Source organism: Lutjanus erythropterus, chromosome 21 (assembly GCF_056507025.1).
Source record: "Lutjanus erythropterus isolate fLutEry1 chromosome 21, fLutEry1.hap2, whole genome shotgun sequence".
Lineage (NCBI taxonomy): Eukaryota > Metazoa > Chordata > Actinopteri > Lutjaniformes > Lutjanidae > Lutjanus > Lutjanus erythropterus.
In genome coordinates, this window is record NC_139337.1 from 1,667,865 (window position 1) to 1,690,957 (window position 23,093).

A 23,093-nucleotide genomic window follows, 5' to 3' on the forward strand; every position below is an offset into this window, starting at 1 on the left:
ATATTTGAAAAATAAGGCACTAACAAAGGGAGAGTGGAACAGCTCAGCAAATCTACTGATGGCTGACATGGAACCTTTCAGCTAGTTGACTGGGTAAGGCATTGAACGGCTATGTATGTTTGTGTGTCAGTGTTACAAGAGTCATTTGTCAGTTTTCTGTGAGGACACGGTGCCTGTTAATCAGATACATGGTTAATCTTAACTCTCCAACTGGTGATGCTGTGTGTGTGTGTGTGTGTGCGTGCATGTGTGTGTGTGCGTGTGCGTGTATGTGCGTGTGTGCGCGTGTGTGTGTGTGTGTGTGGAGAGGCTGTTTAGAGAGAAAAATTGGAATTCTGAAGAATTCAGAGAATGAATTCTACCTGGACAGTCTATAATAATGTTTCAGCAGGTAGAAAGCAGCTCTGTGCAGGTTTGGTCGACTTTGGTTTGGGGAGACACATTTCACTTTCTGTGAAAACGTCCTCACTGATGGAGAATTAAGACAAAGTAACTTCCAAAATGAAATGTAAAACTGTAATACTGTTGTTCAGTAGTTCCTACTCAGTACCTTGTCTATAACAACGTGAATAAACATCTGTTTTACGAATTGATCAAAAGGACCAGACTGATGTTTTTGCATGTTTTAGACTATTTACTACTAATCCCATATACTTTAGCTTTATGATACAAATCTGTTTATAGGATATTTGAGATGTTTCGATTGGGTCTTCTCATCTTCCAGGAAGCCGTTGGTTTCCTATGAAAGAAGATTACGGCCATATGTAAAAAAAATATTTGGGTTCTGATTATTCCCAGAATTCTGTCTTAAACCTCAGAATTCTGACTTAAATCTCAGAATTTCAAGTTATATCTCAGAATTCTGATTAAAGCTTACAATTCCCACTTTAAACTCAAAATCCTGACTTTAATTTCATAATTCTGACAATAATCTCAAAATTCTGACTTAAAGGTCAGAAATCTGATGTTAATTTCAAATTTCTGACTTCAATTTCAGAATTCCACCTTAAATCTCAGAATCCTGACTTTAACTTTAATAAAAGTTTCACATGCCCCTAGTCCACAAAAAACAAGAAAAAAAAAACAGTCAGAATTCTAAGATTAAAGTCACAACTCTGACATTAAAGGCAGAGCCCAAATGTAATTTTCAGCATTCAATTTTGGCCCTAATCATCTTCCGTACTTTCCTATAATTTCACTAAATATTGTAAATTGACTTGCAGAAACTAGAATCAGGGTTGTGTAATCCAGCACAGTGAAGATTCTGCTTTTACTGCTTACAACGTGACATCACTGTACTTGCTTGGTAATGCACACAGTGTGATGTTACTGCAGACGTGATCACTGTAATGGATTACCTCACTCAAGTAAGTGGATTTCCATATAGATTAGAAATGAATGAAACGCAATAGCTGCCTGGAACACTGCAAAAAGAAGTCATCCAAATCTGGTAGCTATGGTTTGGAAACTGGTCAGCAGTCATTACATGATGTATTAAATAGATGTAAATGGGCAAAAACATTCCAAAACTACAGATTGGTCCCTACGACAAATAAGAACGACACAAAACAAAGGTCAACTGTGATGACAGATGACATCACAAAGGTCAAAGTGCTGCACAAAAAACAATATACATTGCAAAATCTGCATACTAAAGTCAATCTATTCTAAAGCATGGGGAGGTTAGGTAAAGTCACTGCAATCAAATTACTGTTATCATTCATGTATGTGAAAATTCTCCAACTCCCAAAAGACTAATTCATGTTTAAAATGACACAGCTGTCATTGTCACGATCACGCCGTGTCCACATTATTGCGGAAAAACTGTTTTTGCTTCATTAAGGTCTTTTTACACTGATGTTGTTGGTGCTGTGGACCCAGAGTGAACTGGAGCTGAGCTGACCTGTGGGAGCACAGCCCACTGGGGGCTGTTTATGCATACTGAATCCTGAAGATCTTTGAAAAGTCATTTCTCCTGGTGATCAGAACAGATTGTGATGGTTATTTAATTTGCAAATAGTGAGAAAACAAGAATTTGGAGATTGCATTTGAGCACAAGAGGGTCATTTTTCCGCTATCATGTGAACACGTCATTAGGGAATAGTGGTGGTGAAGATTTGCATGTGTGCTCATGTTGTCATGCTAAATGGACAGAAGTGCTAACATCTTCAAACATCTGTTACTGGCATCTTGTTGCAGGTGTGGTTGTGTAGCTCAATGTGTGTGTCAATATGTGTGTGTGTGTGTGTGTGTGTGTGTGTGTGTGTCAGAGTGTGCATGTGCACCATGCGCAGTACATACTGATCACTGAAAAGCTTGGTGGAAACGGGGCAGTGTGGTGGGGGTGCTCAGGTTGGATATGAAGGAGGAGGGGAGCCCTTGAAGCGGATTCTCTGCAGCCTCAGGGCCGTCGGGGGGTTGTGGGGGCAGCTGGACAAGAGGTGCAGGCTCTTCGCTGGGTGGATAGGTGACGCCCTGCCCCCCGCTGCCCCCCGCCTGGTTGTATGGGGGACCATTGAGCGGCAGGAAGTTGAAAAGCTGTGAGAAGTCCATCAGAGAGGAGGATGAAGCCAGAGAGTCTCCTGTGGAGGCTGCTGCCACTGGCGTGGACATTTTGGACAGGGATCCTGGGCTTGTCTCCTCCAGCACGCCCACTGGAGTCTCCAGCTCCAGTTTGGAGGAGGAGAGTGGGGGTTCTGGGGCTGCAGAGGATGAGGAGGGCATGCTGCTCTGCAGCTCCATCAGGTAGGTCTCCAGTTCTCCCTTTAGGTTCTGCTCCCGCTCCTGTGACGAGAAGCTGTATGAGGTAAAGGTGGAGCCCAGCGGATACTTTAAAGAGAAAGGCTGGGTGGGGGTGGGGTTGGGGAAGGGCTCTGTGTCCAGGACGGGGCCGGGGTACATGTTGAGCTGGTGCAGCCTCGGCGTCAGCATTCCTGGGAGCTCGCCCTTGATGCCCCCAGATGCCAAGTCATAGACGACTGGCTCCAGCGAATCAGCTGGCTCAGTTTTGACCCTCAGCAGCTCGCGGGCGTGGCTCTTCTTCACGTGACGCGTCAGGTGGTCCTTCCTCCCAAAGCGCTGGGCACAGTACTGGCAGAGGAAGTCCTTGCGTCCGGTGTGCACCACCATGTGGCGGCGCACGTCTTTACGGGTGTAAAAGCGCCGCTCGCAGTGCTCGCAGCGGTGCTTTTTCTCTTTGGTCCCGCCAGAGGACTTGCCAGCGTGTGTTTTGAGGTGTTCCAGGAGAACCCCAGTGCTGGGGAACGGCTGCAGGCACACTTGGCAGGTGAGGTCTCCACTGTTGGCGGCATGGAGGGCAAGGTGACGTTTGAAGCCCAGCTTGGTGTTGTAGCTCTTGCCACACTCCTGACAGGTGAACGCCTCCTTGTACGGGTCGTGAGTGTGTAGGTGATTCTTTAAGTGATCCTTGCGGTGGAACATTTTCTCACAGTATGAACACTTGTGGTTTTTTTCTGGCGAGTGAGTTGCCATATGCCTTTGAACACAGACACATTCTATGAGCACTCAGAATTGTTGACATCATGTTTAAGTAGGCATGCTTTACATTACACACAAACACATATTTATCAACACATCATTGTGACTACTACTGAGCACTATGTTACAAAGAGTGGAGTAAAGAGAAAAGCAACATGCTGCAGCCTGCTGTACTGCTGCTTGTCTGTACCGTAGCAGCTTGTATTTGGAGACGAAAGCCTTGGTGCAGTCAGGGTGGGAGCAGCGGTACGGTCTCTCTCCTGTGTGAGAGTATGAGTGCACCTTCAACTTCTCCAGACTGTTGAAAGCTTTCTGACACTCCTGGCAGGGGAAATTTTTCTTCGGCTTCCCCTCGGCTCTCCTGCGCCTCCCCATGGGCGGCGCGAGCTTGGCTTTGTCCAGGATGTGGTCACGGTGGCCCTGGGTTCCCGTGGCCATGGCACTCTAAGGCAGACCAGCTACATGGACAGGGGCGCAGTGGACTGATGCGATTATTCTATCCAGTTTTATGTGCTCAACACCGCCCGGACTCAGGGGCCTGAGAGAAACAAAGACAGAGAGAAAAGATCATCTGATTGGCTCAGCTGCTGACAGGACAAAAGACACTGAAACATAAATCAAAATAAATCAACAGAAAGACTGACCTGACTTCAACTTTATCTGTCTCTCTCTGGCTTACCTGAACTCACTGTGCTTAACACTGGTGATCTTGGATAACAGGTACCATGAAGCCTGTTATCACCTGAATCAGTTAAAGGGAGAATTCACCCCAAAATCAAATCAACATTTTTCCTCTGGCCTGTAGTGTTATTTATATTTCTAGATAGTTTTGGTGTGAGTTGTATAGTTTTGGAAATATGGCACATACTTAAAAAAAAAACAACAGTATTGTCTCTTTCCAGATATCATGACCCGTTTATTGAAGAGAATCCACAGATCTTGTTGTGAGTAGTTTCATGTAGGAACTATTTTATTTCGGTGGCAGAATCTACCTGAACTACATTCTTCCTACTAGAAATAAAGTAGTTCTAGCATGAAACTGCTGTGGTTTATCTTGAGTAACGAGATCATCATTTTTGAGACGCTGGTTTTTAATTTTTTTTAAATGTAGGTTGTTTTGTTTTTTTTGAACAGCCTAAGCCAAGTGCCATTCAGCCCCATTATATTGAAAAGAGGGCGGACATCTCTACAGCTGACCTCTCCAAAAGTCTGCAACTCACACCAAACAAATCTAGATGGATAAACAGCACTACAGGTAAGAGGCAAAATATGCATTCTTGATTTTGGGGTGAACTGTCCCTTTCTGTATTTTACAATCCAGCTCATAGAACGTTCATGTGACAGAGGAGGAGTTTCATTACAAGCAATCATACTAATTGAATTGGAGAGTTTGTTCCCACCATTCCACCAATCCTGTTCAAACTTACCCTAAATTTTTAAATCTGTTTCATTTTTACTGTAGAATAAATACTCATCAGTTCTACTTTTTACATCTGTACCTGTATTTCGAAATCCAGAACTAACTTTTCCACAGTATCACACAAAGCATCTAATCAACTGGGAATATAAGAGAGGAAGAGGAAGAAAAACACAGATCACTGCTGGCAGGTCATGGTGTTGTTACAATGCAAGAGATTCTTTCACAGCACCAAAGTAATAAAGTGATGTCCAAAGGACAGAGACCAATACATTTGATTTCAACACATGACTGTGTTTTCATTAGCAGCTGCCTCATACTTTACAATGTGATTATGCATGTAAAGCTTAACCCTTTATTGTCACTATATGAACATGATACAGTTTATTCTGTGCTATTAACATTTTTCTAGAATAATTATCAATGTATTCTCTCTGTCGCTTTTCACATAACAACTTGACTTTTCAATGAAGCATCGTGCGGACAGTCATCACAGAGTGAAGCTGACCAGGTCATTGGAACTATCTGAGGCTACAGGTAATAGGTTACTCATACTTTTCTAATACTCCTTTCATACATGGTATCCACTAAAGGCAAATATCAGAATTTAGTTAAAAAGAAATAAAATAAAATAAATCACAAGTGGTTTTAAGTATGATGAGTCTCTTAATGCATGGTGTCCACTGTAGCAGTCATATACATATCACCTTCAGAAAGAATTTCATAAAATATTGCTCTTGTACTTGTATTCACATTAGTAGTAATGAAAATATGGAGCAAAACACTTCACTATATTTCTAGCAATTTATGCATGAAAGGGATTCAGCACTGACAATATCTCACCATCATTTATTCCAATAATCTTTGTGAACCAAGGCTACCTTTCAGTATTCATCCCAAAAAAGATTTTCACACACTACTCAAAATAAAAAAATAAAAAACATTAAATTCTTAATGATTGTCAGATAACTTAGTTCAACAATAATGATAAGTGTTCATCACAGTCATGTGGCCCCAAGTTATGACTATTTTCAGGTCAACACTGGACAGGGAGTCAGCAGTGGATCAGATGAGACAAGAAAGAGAGATAATAACTTCAGAGGAGCCTGACAGCTCCATGAGAGTGACAGTTGTTGGCGCTAATGCAATTCAAAGCTGGTTTACAAACTGCCTCAGAAAAAAGTGACAGGAAAACATGGAGAAGGAGAGTTCAACTGTAAATATGAAGAACCTGCAAGACTTAAAAATGACTGTTCTTATTTGGAACCTTAAAGCTTCCATTCATGTTGTTCATGTTAGTTTTACTGTTTTAAGTCTTTAGTTTTTTCTCAAATTTTGTCTCATGTGAGCTAGCTGTTTTTGTTTGTATGCAAGTTCCAAATAAAAGAAGAAAATAATCTAATGTGATAAAGTATAGTGCAGTACAGTTATTTAAAAAAAAAAAAAAGAAAAAAAAGAGTTAATTTAGCATGACTCACAATGAGCTTAAAAACAGACTTCAGCAGGCAAAGGTAATGGAGTATATATCTACTGTCTTCAAGTATTGTATGGAGGGTTTTCATATCGTTTTTTCTCTTCAAATCATATATTAACATATAGCTTTCTGGAAACAGAAGGAAACATGACAAGAAGATCATTGTCAAATGTAAATTGTATGCAGATAGTGGAACTATGTGGAAGCTCAGAGAAGAGGGTGAGAAAAAAAATTCAGGTGATCCATTTTCTATGTTTGATATACATTGTTTTCTCTTCTGTGTTTATGACTCATAAACAGGTGGAAATAAATTTTTGCCAAGATAAATTTCGTCTTTTTTTTTTCATCAGTGAAACAGGTGAAATAATTTCTGGCAGATGGAAAAAATATTCATCAAAATTTTAGGCCTATTTTTGGTGGAGATTAAAATGTGTTTCTAGCCAACAGAAAGACATGACTGTAAGATAGAAGTAATGAAGCCTATATAATGCAGATTTCTTCCTGGAAAAGGCTGATAGTGAGGTAAAGCAGTGAAAATATTGTAAATATGGTGTACACTTTTTCTTTAGTCTCAGCTGATGGATAAATGTATATTAGTTTGTCTGGAGGCTGATGGATCTCACTGCTCAACTGACATTTGAGAGGTAAACTTCTGGTGAACTGGGATAAATTTTATCATCTGATTCACTGACAATCTTCCCTCACTATATTTATCGATAGAAAACATACTTACTGTTGCAAATTATTAGTATATAAACAGAATTTGTTGGAGTCAGGCTGGCAGGTGTTTAGTCGGTCTATTTCAGCAGCTGCACATAGAACACAGAGATTTCCCACTGCCTTCAGGAGGACGTAAAGTTTAAAACAGTCAGGTGACAGACAGGAGGAGCATGGGAGTGAATCGCCACTCAGTGGATATTCACCCTCCTGAGCCACAGCTGTGTGAGATATTATGGTAAAAATTAGAGTGATTAATCGATTATTAAATGATTAATTGATTATTAATTGATTAATTGCCAACTATTCTGATAATCGATTAACTGTTTTGAGTAATTTCTTAAAGAAAATTTCAAAATGTTCTTATTTCAACTTCTTAAATGTGAATATTTTCTGGTTTCTTTACTCCTCTATGTCAGTAAACTGACTATGTTGGGTTGTGTGTAAAACAAGACATTTTATGATGTCATCTTTGGTCAGCTCTAGGAAACACTGACTGACATTTTTCAACATCTTCTGAAATTTTACAACAAACAACTATCAGTCAATTAAATGAGAAAATAATTAACTGATTAATCAGCTATGAAAATAAGCATTAGTTACAGCCTTAGTAAAGATCATAATCAATAGTCTTCAGTTGACTGCAGACTGCTTTATTGATATTCTTGCCATGTTCATAATAAACCTAGTTGGAGAGTGAGGAGTTCAAAGTCTTGATTTAGCTTTTTCAAAATTATTCTATAGTTGGTGCACATTAGAGATGCACTGATTTCAATTTTCCTAGCCAATTCCGATTTCTATTTTTTTATTTATTTTTTTTTTAGACCTACCAATTCCGATTTTGGCTGATTCTGATTTTCAGTCTTTTTAATAACTGTAATTGACAGCATTCACAAACATTTTTGCAACTTTTCTTGTAAAAAATTAAATTAGACGTTCATAATAAGACACTGACTATTAAATATTCATTAAATACTATTTAAATTTTCTCCAAAGTCCTCCAGGTTCAACCAGGTCTTATTATAGTTTTATATTAAGATTATGAATCGGGTGAATGTGATCTCGTGGGATTTTGTGGGACGCGATTTCACGTGATCTCCTGTGGAAGCAGATGTAAACAAACCGGAGACAGACGTGGTGCAACAGTTTGCTGCAGTAAAACTTTGCCGTGAGAAAAACAGAAGCAGAAGTTAAAGGAGTCTGGATGAGAAATGTTTGAGGAGACACATCAACACAGGTTGTTTATTCTTCAGCCAGAACAGGAGGTGAGATTTTAACTGTCCCTCTGTGAACAGCAGTCTGCTGCTGGCTAACATTAGCCTGAAGAACTACAAAGTTAACGGCTGTTTTGTGACATGGTCAGTTGTTCTGTCTCATTGTAGACTGTCTGTCTTGTCTTTATCCTGTTCTTGGAATCTGTTGCTAACACCAACTTCAAGCAAGCATGTGTCTGAGTGTGTGTAGCTGTTATCAGCACTGTGTTGATATCGCAGCCAGTTTGTCTGCTGAGCGCATGATGTGACCATCGTGCAGAACACGTGTGACAATGACCTGCACAGAATCGGATTTGTGACGCTGACTGGCCGGTCACCGGTCAGGGCCGGTCACGCTGAAAACCGGCCCGATTCCGAGCATTGCCGATTAATCGGTGCAAGTCTAGTGCACATTTCTGTTAAAAAATGTATTCACTGATGAAATCTGAAAGTAATCCAGTAAAAAGTTTTCATTAAAAAACATTAACTCCCTTTGTGCTGACACATTGGCATGAAACTTTCCTCCAATTATGCTTCTTCTGCTGCCTCAGTTTGCAGACAATATGCACACTTCAGACTAGCATGTCACCACACAGCCTTCTATAGTGTGTGCTGCACTGAGTCATGATAACCACTGTGATGGATCCATTTACATTAAGCTGAAGGCAAAGCTAAGGCTGCCCAAGATGTAGAGAAAATGCACTCAGCATGTAAAAGAGCACAGTGTGCAGCGCTGGCTGAGACTGACTGACAGACAGGAAAAGGATGTTCACGATGGTAAATAAACAAATACAGTAAAGCCCTACATATAACAAACTAAAATCAAAATCCATACAAATGGAAATAAAACTAGAACCATACTAAATATGCGCAAATATACAGTATACTGTATAATGAAGTAATAGGAATTTAATTGGTGTGAGAGAATCAGCATTAAAACTTGAGATCTGCACCTGGATCTGATGAAACCTGATGAGTTCAGGTTAGTTTGGGCTGGGTCTTATTTGTCACATATTTCACAGGCTTACATGGGGTTTGAGCTATACTATATTATTTATTCATTTAATTTCATTTTTCTCACCAGTTCAGTCATTGCCAATTCAAATTCCCTGTATGTATTGTCCCTGTCAGTGAAATCTCCTACTGTTTGGTACATAGAGGGAAGCTTGTTAAGAAAAATGTCGGGCCATAATCGGTTTGGGCTGAAATATGCTAATGAGGGTAGACATAATTTTGTCATCTTGAGAAGTCAAAGGGTTCAACTTTTCAAGCCTGATTAAAGTGCTAATCAGCATCAGTTGATGCCTGTGTTCACAGGGCAGGTAAATGAAAAATATCTGCAGACACATCTTTGGGCAGCCTCAGTGTGGCTGCTGTGGAACTATGTGTGAGTTTTGTGAACGTAGGCGCTCTGTACTATAATCTCAGTCATTCTGCTGTAAACGTCCTCAGTCACCAAAATGTTAATCTCATATAAAAACATTACTGGCTAGTGTTGAATATATATTATTATCATGTACTGAATGCAGTTACATGGTGTCTCTTTTGACATACTGTACCACATAATACTAGTCATCTTCTGAAATCAACAGCCAGTTAACCAATGTGTTTTTCAATTTCATTAATTCATAAAAGTTCTATCTAAAACATCACGTTACTGGCTGAGATAACCATGTGCAATTAGATTGTAATGTGTATGGAATAATGGAATTTTTCATGACTTTTCTTTGTTTTGATATCAGAATCTGCCACCCTGCCCTCTAAATATCAGCATCGGCCATTGAAAATCCACGTCTGCCCACCACTAGTATAAAGATACACAGTAATATACTGCACTGGTAATTCAAATCCCGTATTCTGATGTTATGTGCTGGTATGGTGAGGTGCAGCATCTGAATTAAGAACAGCAGCACTATGTGGGAAAATAAATCATATTATGAGAGATATTGTTATTGAAATACGATTCACAATGAATAGGGGTGTAATAATAAATCAAATATTGCAATATCGCAGTAAAAAAAGTCTCAATACTGTACCAGACCTTGACAATATATATCATGATTCACTGCTATGGGCTGCTCACTGCTTTTGTTTTGCAATTGTACATATATAATTCAAACATTCATTGACAATTCATGCTAACTCATGGCTGCTACTTTTAGTTGATTTTATTAAAGAAGGAAAGCAGAAGTACTTTAAGTTCAAATGATTAATTTTTAAGTAATAAAAATGCTGTACACGCCACATTTATTTTTTAATAAAGGACATTCATTATATGATGGACTTCTTATTGTGGTATTATGAGTTTTTGGTATTGTTACATCCCTGCAAATGATCATTTTTGCACCACAATTTTCATTTTTACTGTTAAAAAAATCATGATGAGACATTTGTAGGGGTCTGTTGCAAACACAACATTTTCTTACATCTGGAGAACAAGACTTGTAAATCAGGACATCTCTGCAGCACTACACCACCTCATTATATTGCTGTTAGTCACATATTTTACCTTAAGCCAAAAACTGCAGCTTCTGCCATTTATATAATGCACTTGGACATATCACGATTTCAATAATATTGCAATTAATTCTGCAGCCCTAAAATGAACTGTAGAATCAATATACACACAGGTAATGTGGTCACACACAGGTATATGTAATAATAATAATAATAATACAAGGATGTTAATTATGATAATACTATAGATAGAACGTATGTAAAGTATTCTTAATGTGCAGTAAATGGGCTACGAAATACAAAACACGCAGGTGTGATTTGTGTAATGTGACACAATGGCACAGCTAATTTGTAGCTTTAACTCTGATACATCACGTAGAAATTCTTTGTATGCCTGTGCTGGGTCACCCAGCTTCATACTGCTGCAGGTAGGTCGACATGCCTTCAACAGACTGATGAGAGTGATCACATCACCAGACCACAACAGATCTCTGACCACTCCGTCCTACTGCTGCCACAGGGGGGATATTTTGAAAATGGCTGCCAGAAGTTCTTTATACAGGATTTGTAATACTCCTACAGCCACACATCTCCATCTATACAGTCTAATACTTCTGACAAAAACCTCATAACCAGGTTCCACTACAGGCTGAACAGTCTCACCCATCAACTTTGTTTCTCAAACTTAGGCTCAGGGCTCAAGATGGGTCATTACTGACAGAGTGAAATGCACACAGCATTTCAAATAGTAATAGTCAGCGTGTAATGTGAGGCAGAAAGTAGTTCTCAACGATATCAACCCTTTAAAGACTTCATCACAGGGAACAAGAACTTCAAAGCACAGAAGTAAAATACAGCTGGGATCAAGAAGGATAACAGCTACTGATGCTTAAAACTATAACTCAGTATGAAAATGACAATTAAGCTGCAGCATAAACCACGGACAAACAGCATTTGCGTTGTAGAACATAAAACCGCAAGCTTAAAAATGTACTCAGTCCAGCACCGGGCATGATTGGAAATGTGGACCGTCACTAATATTTTCGTACGAAGCCTCATTTTGATCTGCTTCCATCTTCCCTGTTAAATTTCTACATTATGTTATTGAAACAAGCTCAACACTTCCTGTATCAATTTCAAATTAAAAGCCCTTCAGTGTTTCAGTGGACAGTGCATGTTTGTTATGAATCTTAACATTACACTCAGCACATTTTAATATTATTGATGTACTTTTATGATGAAATAAATACTTTTTAAATACATTTTAAATCAATTTGTTGTGTTCTTTTTCAGTTTATTCATGGAGACATATTTTTGTAAGTTTGGGTCCTGGCGTGTCACTGAATTTTTCTTTTGGGTCTCAAGCTGAAAACGTTTGTGAAAAACAGCTCTAAAAACATCTGGGATTCCATAGAAGGCCAAAGGAATAAAAATACTTTAACTTAGAATAATTAATTGTCTTTAAACAAAGAAATTGAATTTAAGCTCTTGCCTTAAACTAACCAAGATTTAAAAGAAACAATTAATTTAATAAAACACAAATAGAGTAAACAGTGTTGAATAAATATAGCGGGCAGACACAAAACCAGATAAATAGATCAGATAAATAGATAATAGATAAATAGATATAGAATAGATTAATAGACATCACATCACACACATTCCATTATTAAAATTCAAACAAGACTAAAAACTCTCACATGGAGAATTATCAGCCTGCAGATGTTTAATGATCTGTAATTATTCTGGGATATTTGAAAAATACTCATTAATCTGTACTTGCACACAGTTTTAAGAAGTACTTCTCATGCAACAGCATCACGGTGACAGATGAAATAAAGACAGATATCCCATCATTCCTTCTGCCTCATTTTGATTGTGGAAACAGCTGATATTTCTGTATTACTGGAAATAAATGTAACTTCAAATTTTCTGTAACTTTAAAGCATTAATTGACTATTTTGCTACTGAAATAAATGTTTATTTCAATCACATCAGTCTGCAGTGATTCATGCATTTTAAAATGAGTTAACATAATTACTACAAATAACTAGACTGATAACTGCTGACTTTTTTGCAATATTTAAGACTCATCAGTGCTTGAAATTTTAAAGAACTTAACTTTTTGACATCAGTAAAAAAAATATTGTGTACTCTTTTGCAAAAAAGAAGTTAAATGATTTCATTATCATTACTGAGCCTTAATTTAAAACAAAACATTTTATTTTAACATATTAATATGCATTTTATGAGTCATATTTTGTCTCTGTAAAAAGTGACTGTTTTCTATTTTTTAATAATTTTGAATTATTTTAATGATGATAATAATAATAATACAATCTGCATATTTGCTCACTTCCATTAGCTGCTTGTCTTTAACTTTAATGTGTTAATATACTCATTTATCAATAAGATTTTCCAAATATTAATTATTTTGTTGGAATTTCTGCAGTGCTAATAAAAGTTACAACAATATAGTTAATATGTATTCAAGACAAAAATGCACTGAGCTTAATATTTTATAGGGGTTAGAGTTATTGTCATTTAGCTGAAAACACATGTTCACAACAGCAGGATCAGACTGCACATTAAAAAATAATTTGTTTAATCACAGCTGCAGTCAGGACAAGAAATAAAAGTGCTTCAAACTAAATGCATTTAGGCAGCTTTTAAAAAGCAATGCATGTATTGTACTGCCTTCAAAACAGCAGTAGCAGCTGATTTTAATGCACCATTATCAAAACGGTTAAATTATTATAACATTTATAAACATTTATGTGATGTTTAAATTTTAAAACTCAAAAACAAGCCATTGAAAGGATGGATTTCTATGAGAATTAATGAGCAGTGAGATAGAGCCATACATGCAGATAGACAACATCCTCCCCAGCTTCTTCATGTCAACATGATTCCCTCCAATCTCTTCAATCAACATCAAACATATAGAACATTTCCTCTGAGCCTCAGCAGCATGTAAAGACTCGTGTGAAGCAAACGTGAATCAGAGACAGAACAGATTCTCCCAGGCACAACCATGCCTCAGAACAGTTTCACAACACTTCCATATAACATGTAAAGTTTAGGTCTATAGTTTTATGGAGGAGGACAGGTGGAAATAAGCCCAACACTGACAACACACTTCCCCTCAGAAACTTTCAATATCAGCTTTCTAACCACCGACACCAGCACACACAGCCTACAAGTCAAACAAGAAGCTCACAGACAGCAGCAGCTCGTGTTTAACGCTCAGCACAGACATGACAGACTGTATATCAGCAGCAGCTATAGGATCACATCTTATATTGTAAATCCGAAATGCACAGTGCAACCTGCAGCCACAGCAACCAAAGTGAACACACTTTAAAACAGCTCGTCTGCTGGAAGTTTGGGGACTCAGGCTGCACCAGCAAATCTTAAGCATTGCCTAATTAGTTTGCCTTAACTTCTCCCTCCATTTTGCTGCTTTATTGACAAGCAATTTCCTTGCCGTGTGTTGTTTATCCGCCTCGCAGCGGCTCGGAGCCGAGCTGTCATGTGTGTGACACCGTGATCGATACCTGCACGGGCTGAAAATGTCATATAGCACACAGCCCAAAGCAGAAACAGGCTGACCAGACGTCAGTGTGGCCGCTACATGGTTGTATTTTGGCGTTGTGGAAAAGGAGATGCTTGAATCGATAAGGACATGTTGACACTGCTCATGATGAAGTGTGAAAATGAGATAAAACATGTGAATGCAGACAGCAGGAGAAATGACATTATTGCTGGATAATAAAGTGCGCCTGTTGCTGTCGGAGCTCACCGCACTGCCGATGTTATTATATTAAAAAAATAAACTGTGTGAGGAGGCTATGTTCAACTTTACTCAACTTTCCTTCATTCTGCTGCTTCCTGCGGTCTTTAACGTTCGTGGACACGCACCGTGACACTAATATAAGCAGTGACAGAATTTATTTTTAATTATTTCAATACTTGTGCCTTGCCTTGCTTTTCTCTGTGGTCCCAAACTGGGTACTGATTAACACAAACTTTTCCCCAGCTCACCCCTCTCTCATAATTTAAATAACCCCGATATTTTAATTCAAAAACTGAGTCACCGTTTACTTAATTTACATCAAACTTACCCCGGATGCTTTAACATCCTTTCTGTTGAGTTTTTCTTCACTTTCAACTATTTTCCGAATTTTTAATAATTTTTTTCTCATATTTTTTGCTAGACGCGGCGGGCCTGAAAATTGTTTGCTTTCCCTTCTTTCGAGCAGCCATTGTGTATGCGCTGCGATGCAACCGCACTATGCTTAGCCACGCCCATTAAAAGTCCCGCCTACCTATGCTTTTTGATTTGTGTACGGCGCTGCCACTTTCCCTTCACTGTCACTTACAGTCCCTTTCAATAAAACTCAATTTTTGGACTTGCTAGATATACTGTCAATCGTTTAAACTTGGTTTAGGCCAAGTTACAACGATAGGAAGGCCAACAAGGCAGCCAATAAATCCTATTGGCTTGTTTTGCTGTCAGTCTACATCGTAGGTTTTCAGGGGTTATTATTGGCTCGTGTCGCTGTCAGTTGTCGGTGACGGTGTGGCTGATTTTCCTGGTGCGCTGTTGCAGCAACGACACTGCTGAGCATGACGGGGAGGTTATAACGTCTGCCTTGTGTAGGTTAGCTTTACTCGTTAGCCACATGTATGTTAGTGTATAGCTGTTATTTAACTTTAACAGGGCGAGAGTGTCGCGAGCATTTCAACATATACAAATGACAACAGCGTGCATGAACAGCTACAGAATGCGTGAATAGGTTCGTCAGTTATTTTGCTCTTTTTAAAAACTGGATAACCTTCACTGGTGTGGATATTAAGTCATTAACCCACAGCTGGATAAAGTTGGTATTTGTTAAAGGTAGGTCTGTACGTTGTGTAGCCGAAGGCTGTCTCCATGTGTTCAATGAAAAGCCGCTACACAGTTGCTGTTTGGTAACATGAATGAAGGTCAATTTGTTACAATGTTGCAACGCTATATATGGAGGGGGGACACCCAGCCGCGCCAAACTCAGTTTAAAAATTGTGCTATTTAAGTAAGACGTGTTTATTATAAACATTATAACAAAGGGCGACACGAATTAAAATAGTGTCTATTAAAGAGAGAGCCCGTTGTCAATTCGGCATACAGTTTATACTCTAAACTGGAATGATTTTAATAGACATAATAAATGAAAATGAATATTCCACCAAATCTCAGTGTGGTTAGTGAAAGTGTTGGAAGAAGTACTAAGATATTTTACTTAAGTAAAAGTAATAATACCACAGTGTAGAAATATTCTGTTACAAGTATAGGCTATCAATTTTATATCTGTATCATGATAAGAGACAAGATATCATCTTGATATAAGATATCATGATATGGCATAAGTGTCTTTTCCTGAACACACCAGACTGTTGTAGCTGTTCTATTATTTACCTTTAGCCACTTAGTCATTATATCCACATTACTGATGATTATTTATCAAAAATCTCATTGTGTTAATATTTTGTTTAAGCACAAATACTTGATAACAATCAATATCAAAGTATTGGTCAAAAATATTGTGATATTGTGATATCACCCAGCCTTATTTGAGAATTTACACTGTATTTTAGAGAAAATGCATATAATGAAATATATTTTGTATATCGTGGAATAGCCTACAATTTCCAGTTAATTATTTATAAGGCATGTCACCCAGCCCAGCCCTACTAACAAGTAGAGGTACATAAGTACTAGCATCAAAATATACTTAAAGTATCAAAAATAGTCAGTATGCATACCAGCCTATTTCAAAATAATATATATCACTATTGTAATTATGGATGCATTAATGTAATCTATGCTTTAATGTTGCAGCTGATAAATGTGGAGCTGATTTACTGCTGCGTAGCTTGTGAATTTCGCCAAGTGATTAGGCCAGTTTATAATACATCATAGTCTTATTTGTTGTTTTTATCTTGTGTTTTTCATCTGAATCAGCAAAGAGAGATAAGTCATTTCAGTACAGAAAAGATAGATGTTTGAGGTAACAAAAGTGCATAGTTCAATTAAGGGAAATGTGATTTCATAAAAATTAAATTTTAATTGGTGACATGTATGACAAGATAGTATTTTGAAGTTTACTATTCAAACATTAATTTTATATCTGCTGTTCATGCTGTATTTTTGACAAATGCATTTTTCCAGAGTACAGTGTTCCACTTAGTACACATCTTTGTCACAAGTGTTCAGTAACAAAATTTGAGGCATCTTAAAAGGCATGATTTGCAGTTTTTTTCCTAAAAAAAATGTATAGATTCGAATAAACATAATCATTTTTTCAATCATCAATCTGACCCACTGGCAGTCTATTGTGTTGTCTGTATCTGCAGAGATCCTGCAGTCTTCTGCCTGTATTTCTTTATTTTCTCATTATCCTGCTTGGGACACTTTACCAACCCAAAATATTGGTATTTGATGTCCTGTGAATAAGACTGAAAAGTCAGCTTGTGCAAATCCTGTTTTCAACAGTGAAAAATCCAGCATAATCCAGGCTCTGGTCAGAATTGATTTCTTACAGCTATCTCTAAGGTGAACTACTGCTGAAACAGTTAGTTTATGAGTTAAGAGAAAAAAGTTGTTGATGACTGTTTGGATTGAATTTGCCAGAGCCACTGGTGGGGCTCTGACAACTTTAGACAGGGATTTGCTCTTATATTTGTTAATTTATTGAGTAAATTATGAAGGGTTTAAAAAAGTGAAGAGAAAAAATAGCAGTAAATCAACTGATACTGAATCACAGTCAGTGTGATGCTTTAAAGGTCCAGTTTGTAATTCAGGGGATCTATTTACAAAATTTGGCAGAAGTAGAATATACTATTCTCAATGGGGATGTATGATATGATATAGATTTATTTCAGCCAATAACAGGCAATTACCCGCCTCTTATAGCCAATACTGATAAGATAACTGATAATTTAATTTTTGTAATTTAAAAAGATGTTGATATAACCTGTATTTTTTTGCAGCTGAGGGTAAGAAAAGCTCAGATGTAGTGAGCAAACATTGATGATTGAATATTCAGGGCTGCATCTAACAATTATTTTCATAGTCAGTTATTCTGTCAGTTACCTTCTCAATGAATCACTTAGTTGTTTGGTTTATAAAATGTCAGAAAGTGTTGATCCATGTTTTCCAAAGCCCAAGATGATGTCCTCAAATGTCTTGTTTTTACAACACCCAAAGATATTCAGTGAACATATAAATATTCACATTTAAAGAACCTGGAATCAGATTTTTTTTTTCTTAAAAAATGACTCACACCAATTAATAATTTATCAAAATAGTTAAAAATCTATTAATAATAGATGACTAATTGCAGCTCTGCTGATATTCCACAGCTTTGACCGAAGCAAATCTGTCTTCATTATTACAAGACAAATAAAGAACAGTTCAAACTCTAAAGATGTTCAGTTAGTTTTTCCAGTGAAGTCCATCACAAAGTTCACAAATATACTTTGGTTTTAGAGAGCATTTTGCCTAAGAGTTCAAAGTAAATACTTTGACATGATCAGTCAAATCAAATATTATTATAGCTGATATTTATCAGCTTTATATTTAATTGTATTTATTAGTGGAATTACAGTAAAGAAAAGTAAAGATGGTAAATGATGGGGAATAACATGTCACAGCAGCAGCAGTCTCTGGCCAGGTTCAAACTGGTGATGTTTCACTTGTTGGTCAGCACCTTAAATCCAGGGCGACTGGATTTCTATTTTTACTGCTGAGTAAAATCTGTTACATGAACAATCCATATTTGATTAAGAGGCTTGCTGCACTTTTCACTCTCACAAATATCTTTTTGATATTTTTACACATAAAAATGTCCACCCCAGTTCCCAGAGTCCAAGATTAAATGTCTTGTTTTTTCTAAAGCCTAAAGATATTAGTCTACTGTAATATTAGCTAATTGATAATTTATCTAATTAAGTTTGTATGTCACATGTCATCATGTAAGGTTCAATCACAGGGGACTATAACCCCACCACCTCCTTCAATCTGCTGTCCAGGTGACTCCGGGTGGTGTGGAAGGAGGATGTGTGCTTTGGCGTCCTCTGTTGATAGGGTGGGACAGTGGACAAACTGTAGTGGGGTCAGTGTGCTGGGTAGCAAGGAGCTGATAATCATAGCGCTTCAGCATGACAATTGTAAAACAAGAAAACGTAAAATATTTGTAGATTTTCCTTAAAATAAATGATTGAAATAATTACTCAATTATAAAAAACGCTTATTATCCTTACAGTCTACTTCCATTATCAACAAAATGATAGAATTACTGCTCTTCACATTCTTTTTGTGGACAAGTTAATCATTTACCTAAATTGGTTTCAATTAGGAATGCATGATTGGATTTTTTTTACTCATAACCAACAATTGCCTGTTTCTCATGGATTATACCACAGGATAACTGATAATTTCACACTTTGTAGAAAAGAGGCAAAACATGACTCTACTTCTAAGAAAAAAATGCAAAAACTGAACCCATTTTTATATTGTATATTTAGATTGTCTTCTTGTCTGCACACAGATCCAAATGGATAAAAATGCACGAAAGGTTCGGAATCAGGACATTAACCCCTGCATCGAAGTAAGCTGAGCCTCTCTTTCCATCCTGCATCATGTTAAACATCTACCAGCAGCTGGGAAGTAAAGTTTGTAATTCTGTTCTGTTGTTGAAACTTCTTTTTTTTTCAGGAGAGTGATGCCTCCCAGAAGTGTTTGGATGCCTACAACTATGATAAGAGCATGTGTTCAGCTTATTTCCTGAGATATAAGAACTGTAGGAAGTACTGGGTGAGTATGTGTTTTGAGCATCAACGCACTGAGGAAACTAATGGGAAAACAGATTAGGTGCATGTCATATTTGTATATGAGAGATGATAAAAAGATGAAAGTTCAATTCAGAGAGGGCAGACTCATCATCACAGAGAGCCTGGCTTTCATTCCCAGCAGCCATACCTCTGGCTTCTCATCCTTGATGCTGCAGTAGTGACACCCACTGGTTAGGCAGGGCACCTGCATGATGAAGATGCAGCAAGTGGCACCATGGCTCATGGAGGTGTCACATGATTTTCAGCAATACAGAGGGAACTGGGCAAACCAGGAGGAAACAGAAAAATCCACAAAAGGAAATATCAGTTCAATAAGAACATAATTCAAGTTAGGAAAGCTCTGTAGAGCAGTTTGGTCCTGCACTGCCATAAAGCTGTAGGACTCACAAAAGACACATTTAAAAGAGTGAACAAATGGAAGCAACAGACACAAATATCCAGAGTTGTAATGTGTTCAACGTGATGATAATTTTATGTGTTTGTTTCAACACGTAAGCATTTACCACAACTCATGTCTGAAGTGACAGCAGCACAAAACTGAACACCCGGAAGCACAAATTAAATGCACATCTTGTTCCACCTTACCAAGAGCACTTAAATAAATATATCCCATAATTATTATTTGTTGTCAGTTAGTGAGATCAGTCTACAAAAAGATTATTTGCAAGTCAAAAGAAGTAAAAAAAAAACAAAACCAAAAAAACAACAAGTTTTATTGTTTTTTTTTTCTTCTTTTGTTCTTTTCAAACAAATAGGAATTAAATGAGCGTTCCAACTTAAAGGGTAACTGGTATTTTTCAACCTGGACCCTGTTTTCCCAGTATTGAGTGGGAGTGCTGCAGCCAGTAGGAGCAAAACTGGGTTACATTGTAATCCCTCAGGGCAAAAAGTCCTTGTTTTGCCACTGACAGGCCCAGCATGTTATTCTAAGTGTACCCCAGAGAGAGAGAGATGTTTGTTAAAGAGGAAGATAAGTTTTGTTTAAATAGAAACATTTCATTCATTGCTCTCACCAAACTAACCAGACTCCATTTACAGAAACTTTTATCATCATTGTCATCTTCATTCAACTTGACAGAAACAAAATAAAATTTCCTACCAAAAATCACCAACTCTGGTTTGGTTAAAATAAACTGTTCATTTACAGAGTTAGATATGAACGTATCAGGAGAGGTCAGACATCAGAGAAGCAGCGGGGAGAAATGGTGCGCAGAACCAGAATATTTTTACACCTATCTCTGTGAATTAACTTCCTCTTGTTAATGGTTGGTGATTGTTGAAACAGTGGAAAGAAGAACCAGGATGGTTTTGGTGAGTTTTATTTTGTTTCTTTCAACTTTGAAGAAGTGTGTTTTACAATGATAAAATGACTGTTTCTGTAAAGGGAGTGGGGTTGGTTTATTGACAGAAAACTAACCCGACTGTTCTGGACTCATTTTAAAACCAAAAAATAAAAATACCTAAGTTTCCCTTTAGACATCCAAGTCACTCACACTCCACATCTCTAGTTTGTAATGCAGACTTTTTGTTTTAAATGTGGCGTCTCCAAGCCTGGGCTGAGATAAACCTGATGATGATGTCATAGTGATGTCATTTCTTTCTCAGAGCCACATAATACAGCTGTTTTCACAGACTGCTAACCACAAATTGAAAATTGACTTTGGTTAGTAAATTGGTGTAGCGCTCCTTTAATACAAACCAGCACAGCTGCATCTGCTTCCAGTGTGAGTACAGATGTATCTTTTGAAAGGTTTCTACTAATAATGAAAACTAATGCCAGCAGCTGGTCATATGTAAAGTATTTTTAAAGCCTTTTGTGTTTGTTTGTTTTTTGTTTGTTTGCAGCACAACATCATGCTGCAGAGGAGGAGAGACGGAGTGAGGCCTGACATGCCCACTGCTGCAGAGAGGCAGGAGCTGCTCAATGCTATTGGAGGGAAGCCATACTGAGAGTCAGCAAGCTCACACAGACACTGAGGACCAGCAGGTCCTGAACATTTAATACAGGACAGCACAACATGACTGGATGTGTACTGTGAGCTGTTCTCCAGCTCAGCTCATGAGGAAGAGACCGTCTGTAGCTGGACTGTTCTGAAATTAAACTGAAGGAGAGGGAAGTAAGAGAAAAACAAGCTAGAAGATATATTATACATTGAGGTTTATGAAAAACATTAGAGGACTTAAAGAGCCTTAAAGTATTTTTTGTCTGAATGAAAAAGTCCTTTGAATGTTTTGAATTGTGGGATTACAAAACCAATTTACATCTACTGAGATCTTGTTATGTGTACATTCATCATGGATTTTCTAAAGCAGACACATGCTGGAACCCATGAGTTCATCTGTATTATTCACAATGTGAAAGAATCTGTGGACAGCTACTTCATGTGTGAACTCGGGCACTAACTCAGCAGCAGGGGATTCAGCTCATCAACATGCTGAAGTGTGCAGCATGTGAGATGGACACCTGTCATTTGTCAGTTCTTAATAAAAAAGGAGAGTGAGGATCATTGTTTCCCTAATGTTTCATTTGCCACCTCATTTTTTGTTGTGATAGATCAGTGGTTCCCAAACTTTTTCTGCTGTGCCCCCCTTCAGAAGCTGAAAAAAGTTCAGGACCCCCCACCTCATAATTCTTCTCAATCATCAACAATAATTTGAGAAGCAACCAATAAAAAAGGATTCAAAAGTTTTTTTTTGAACAATATTTTTATTGTCTTTTTTCACACTGTTCACACATACAGACACACATATTTAAAGAGAGAGAAAAAAGAAATCAGTGAATAACAACAAAACAGACTAAATTAAATAAAACATACTGGATTTAAATTAAAAAGAAAAGAAGGGGAAAAAAAAGGCAAAATGAAGAATTAGCAGCATTAATACACTCCACACACAACTATTTCATAGTGATTATGTACCCCAATGTCTCAAAAATTCCAATAAAGGTTCCCATATTTTTTCAAATTCTCCCATCCTTCCTCTGGTTATGTAAGTCAGTTTTTCTAATACAACATAAAGTGCCATCTCCCTCACCCACATGCCTCTCGAAGGTATATCCATTTTTCTCCAGGATAGAGCGATCATTCTCCTGGCCTGCAGGAGTCCAATGTCTATTAACGTTGTTTGTTGTGAACTAGTAACAAAGTTCTTTGGATATATGCCAAGCACACACAATTTTGCCTCGTATGGTACCTTCATTCCAACAATCAAAAGTTGACTTTTAATTAAATAAAGGTCAGCATGAGCCCGCCCCCAGTTTGGGAACCACTGTTGTACATAATATTTTTCCTGATGTTCTTTCTGATGTTTTTGCATAATTTTCATACATTAGTTCTGTCCTGAATTACTCTAAACTGTGTAACCCATCTGAAGATTTTATTGC

General features: G+C 37.7%; 2 protein-coding genes across 4 annotated transcripts; one reads left to right on the plus strand and one right to left on the minus strand.

The window, feature by feature from the left end:
- Positions 1-1,673: 1,673 nt before the first annotated feature.
- On the minus strand, positions 1,674-15,075 carry plag1 (pleiomorphic adenoma gene 1). Its single transcript, XM_084747152.1, has 3 exons — positions 14,941-15,075; positions 3,689-4,036; positions 1,674-3,496 (listed from the first exon to the last, which is right to left on the minus strand). The coding sequence occupies exons 2-3, from the start codon at positions 3,934-3,936 to the stop codon at positions 2,305-2,307; spliced, it is 1,440 nt and encodes a 479-aa protein (XP_084603278.1). The 5' UTR covers positions 3,937-4,036; positions 14,941-15,075; the 3' UTR covers positions 1,674-2,304.
- A 315-nt stretch (positions 15,076-15,390) lies between these two features.
- chchd7 (coiled-coil-helix-coiled-coil-helix domain containing 7) lies at positions 15,391-22,215 on the plus strand. 3 transcript variants are annotated; one of them, XM_084747639.1, is made up of 4 exons: positions 15,391-15,475; positions 19,408-19,467; positions 19,575-19,673; positions 21,557-22,215. In XM_084747639.1, exons 2-4 carry the CDS (start codon positions 19,414-19,416, stop codon positions 21,659-21,661), a joined length of 258 nt encoding a protein of 85 aa, XP_084603765.1. In that variant the 5' UTR covers positions 15,391-15,475; positions 19,408-19,413; the 3' UTR covers positions 21,662-22,215. The 3 variants fall into 3 exon arrangements, with proteins under 3 accessions (XP_084603765.1, XP_084603764.1, XP_084603763.1); XM_084747638.1 differs by having other exon boundaries at positions 15,406-15,615; XM_084747637.1 differs by having other exon boundaries at positions 15,408-15,716.
- Positions 22,216-23,093: the final 878 nt, after the last annotated feature.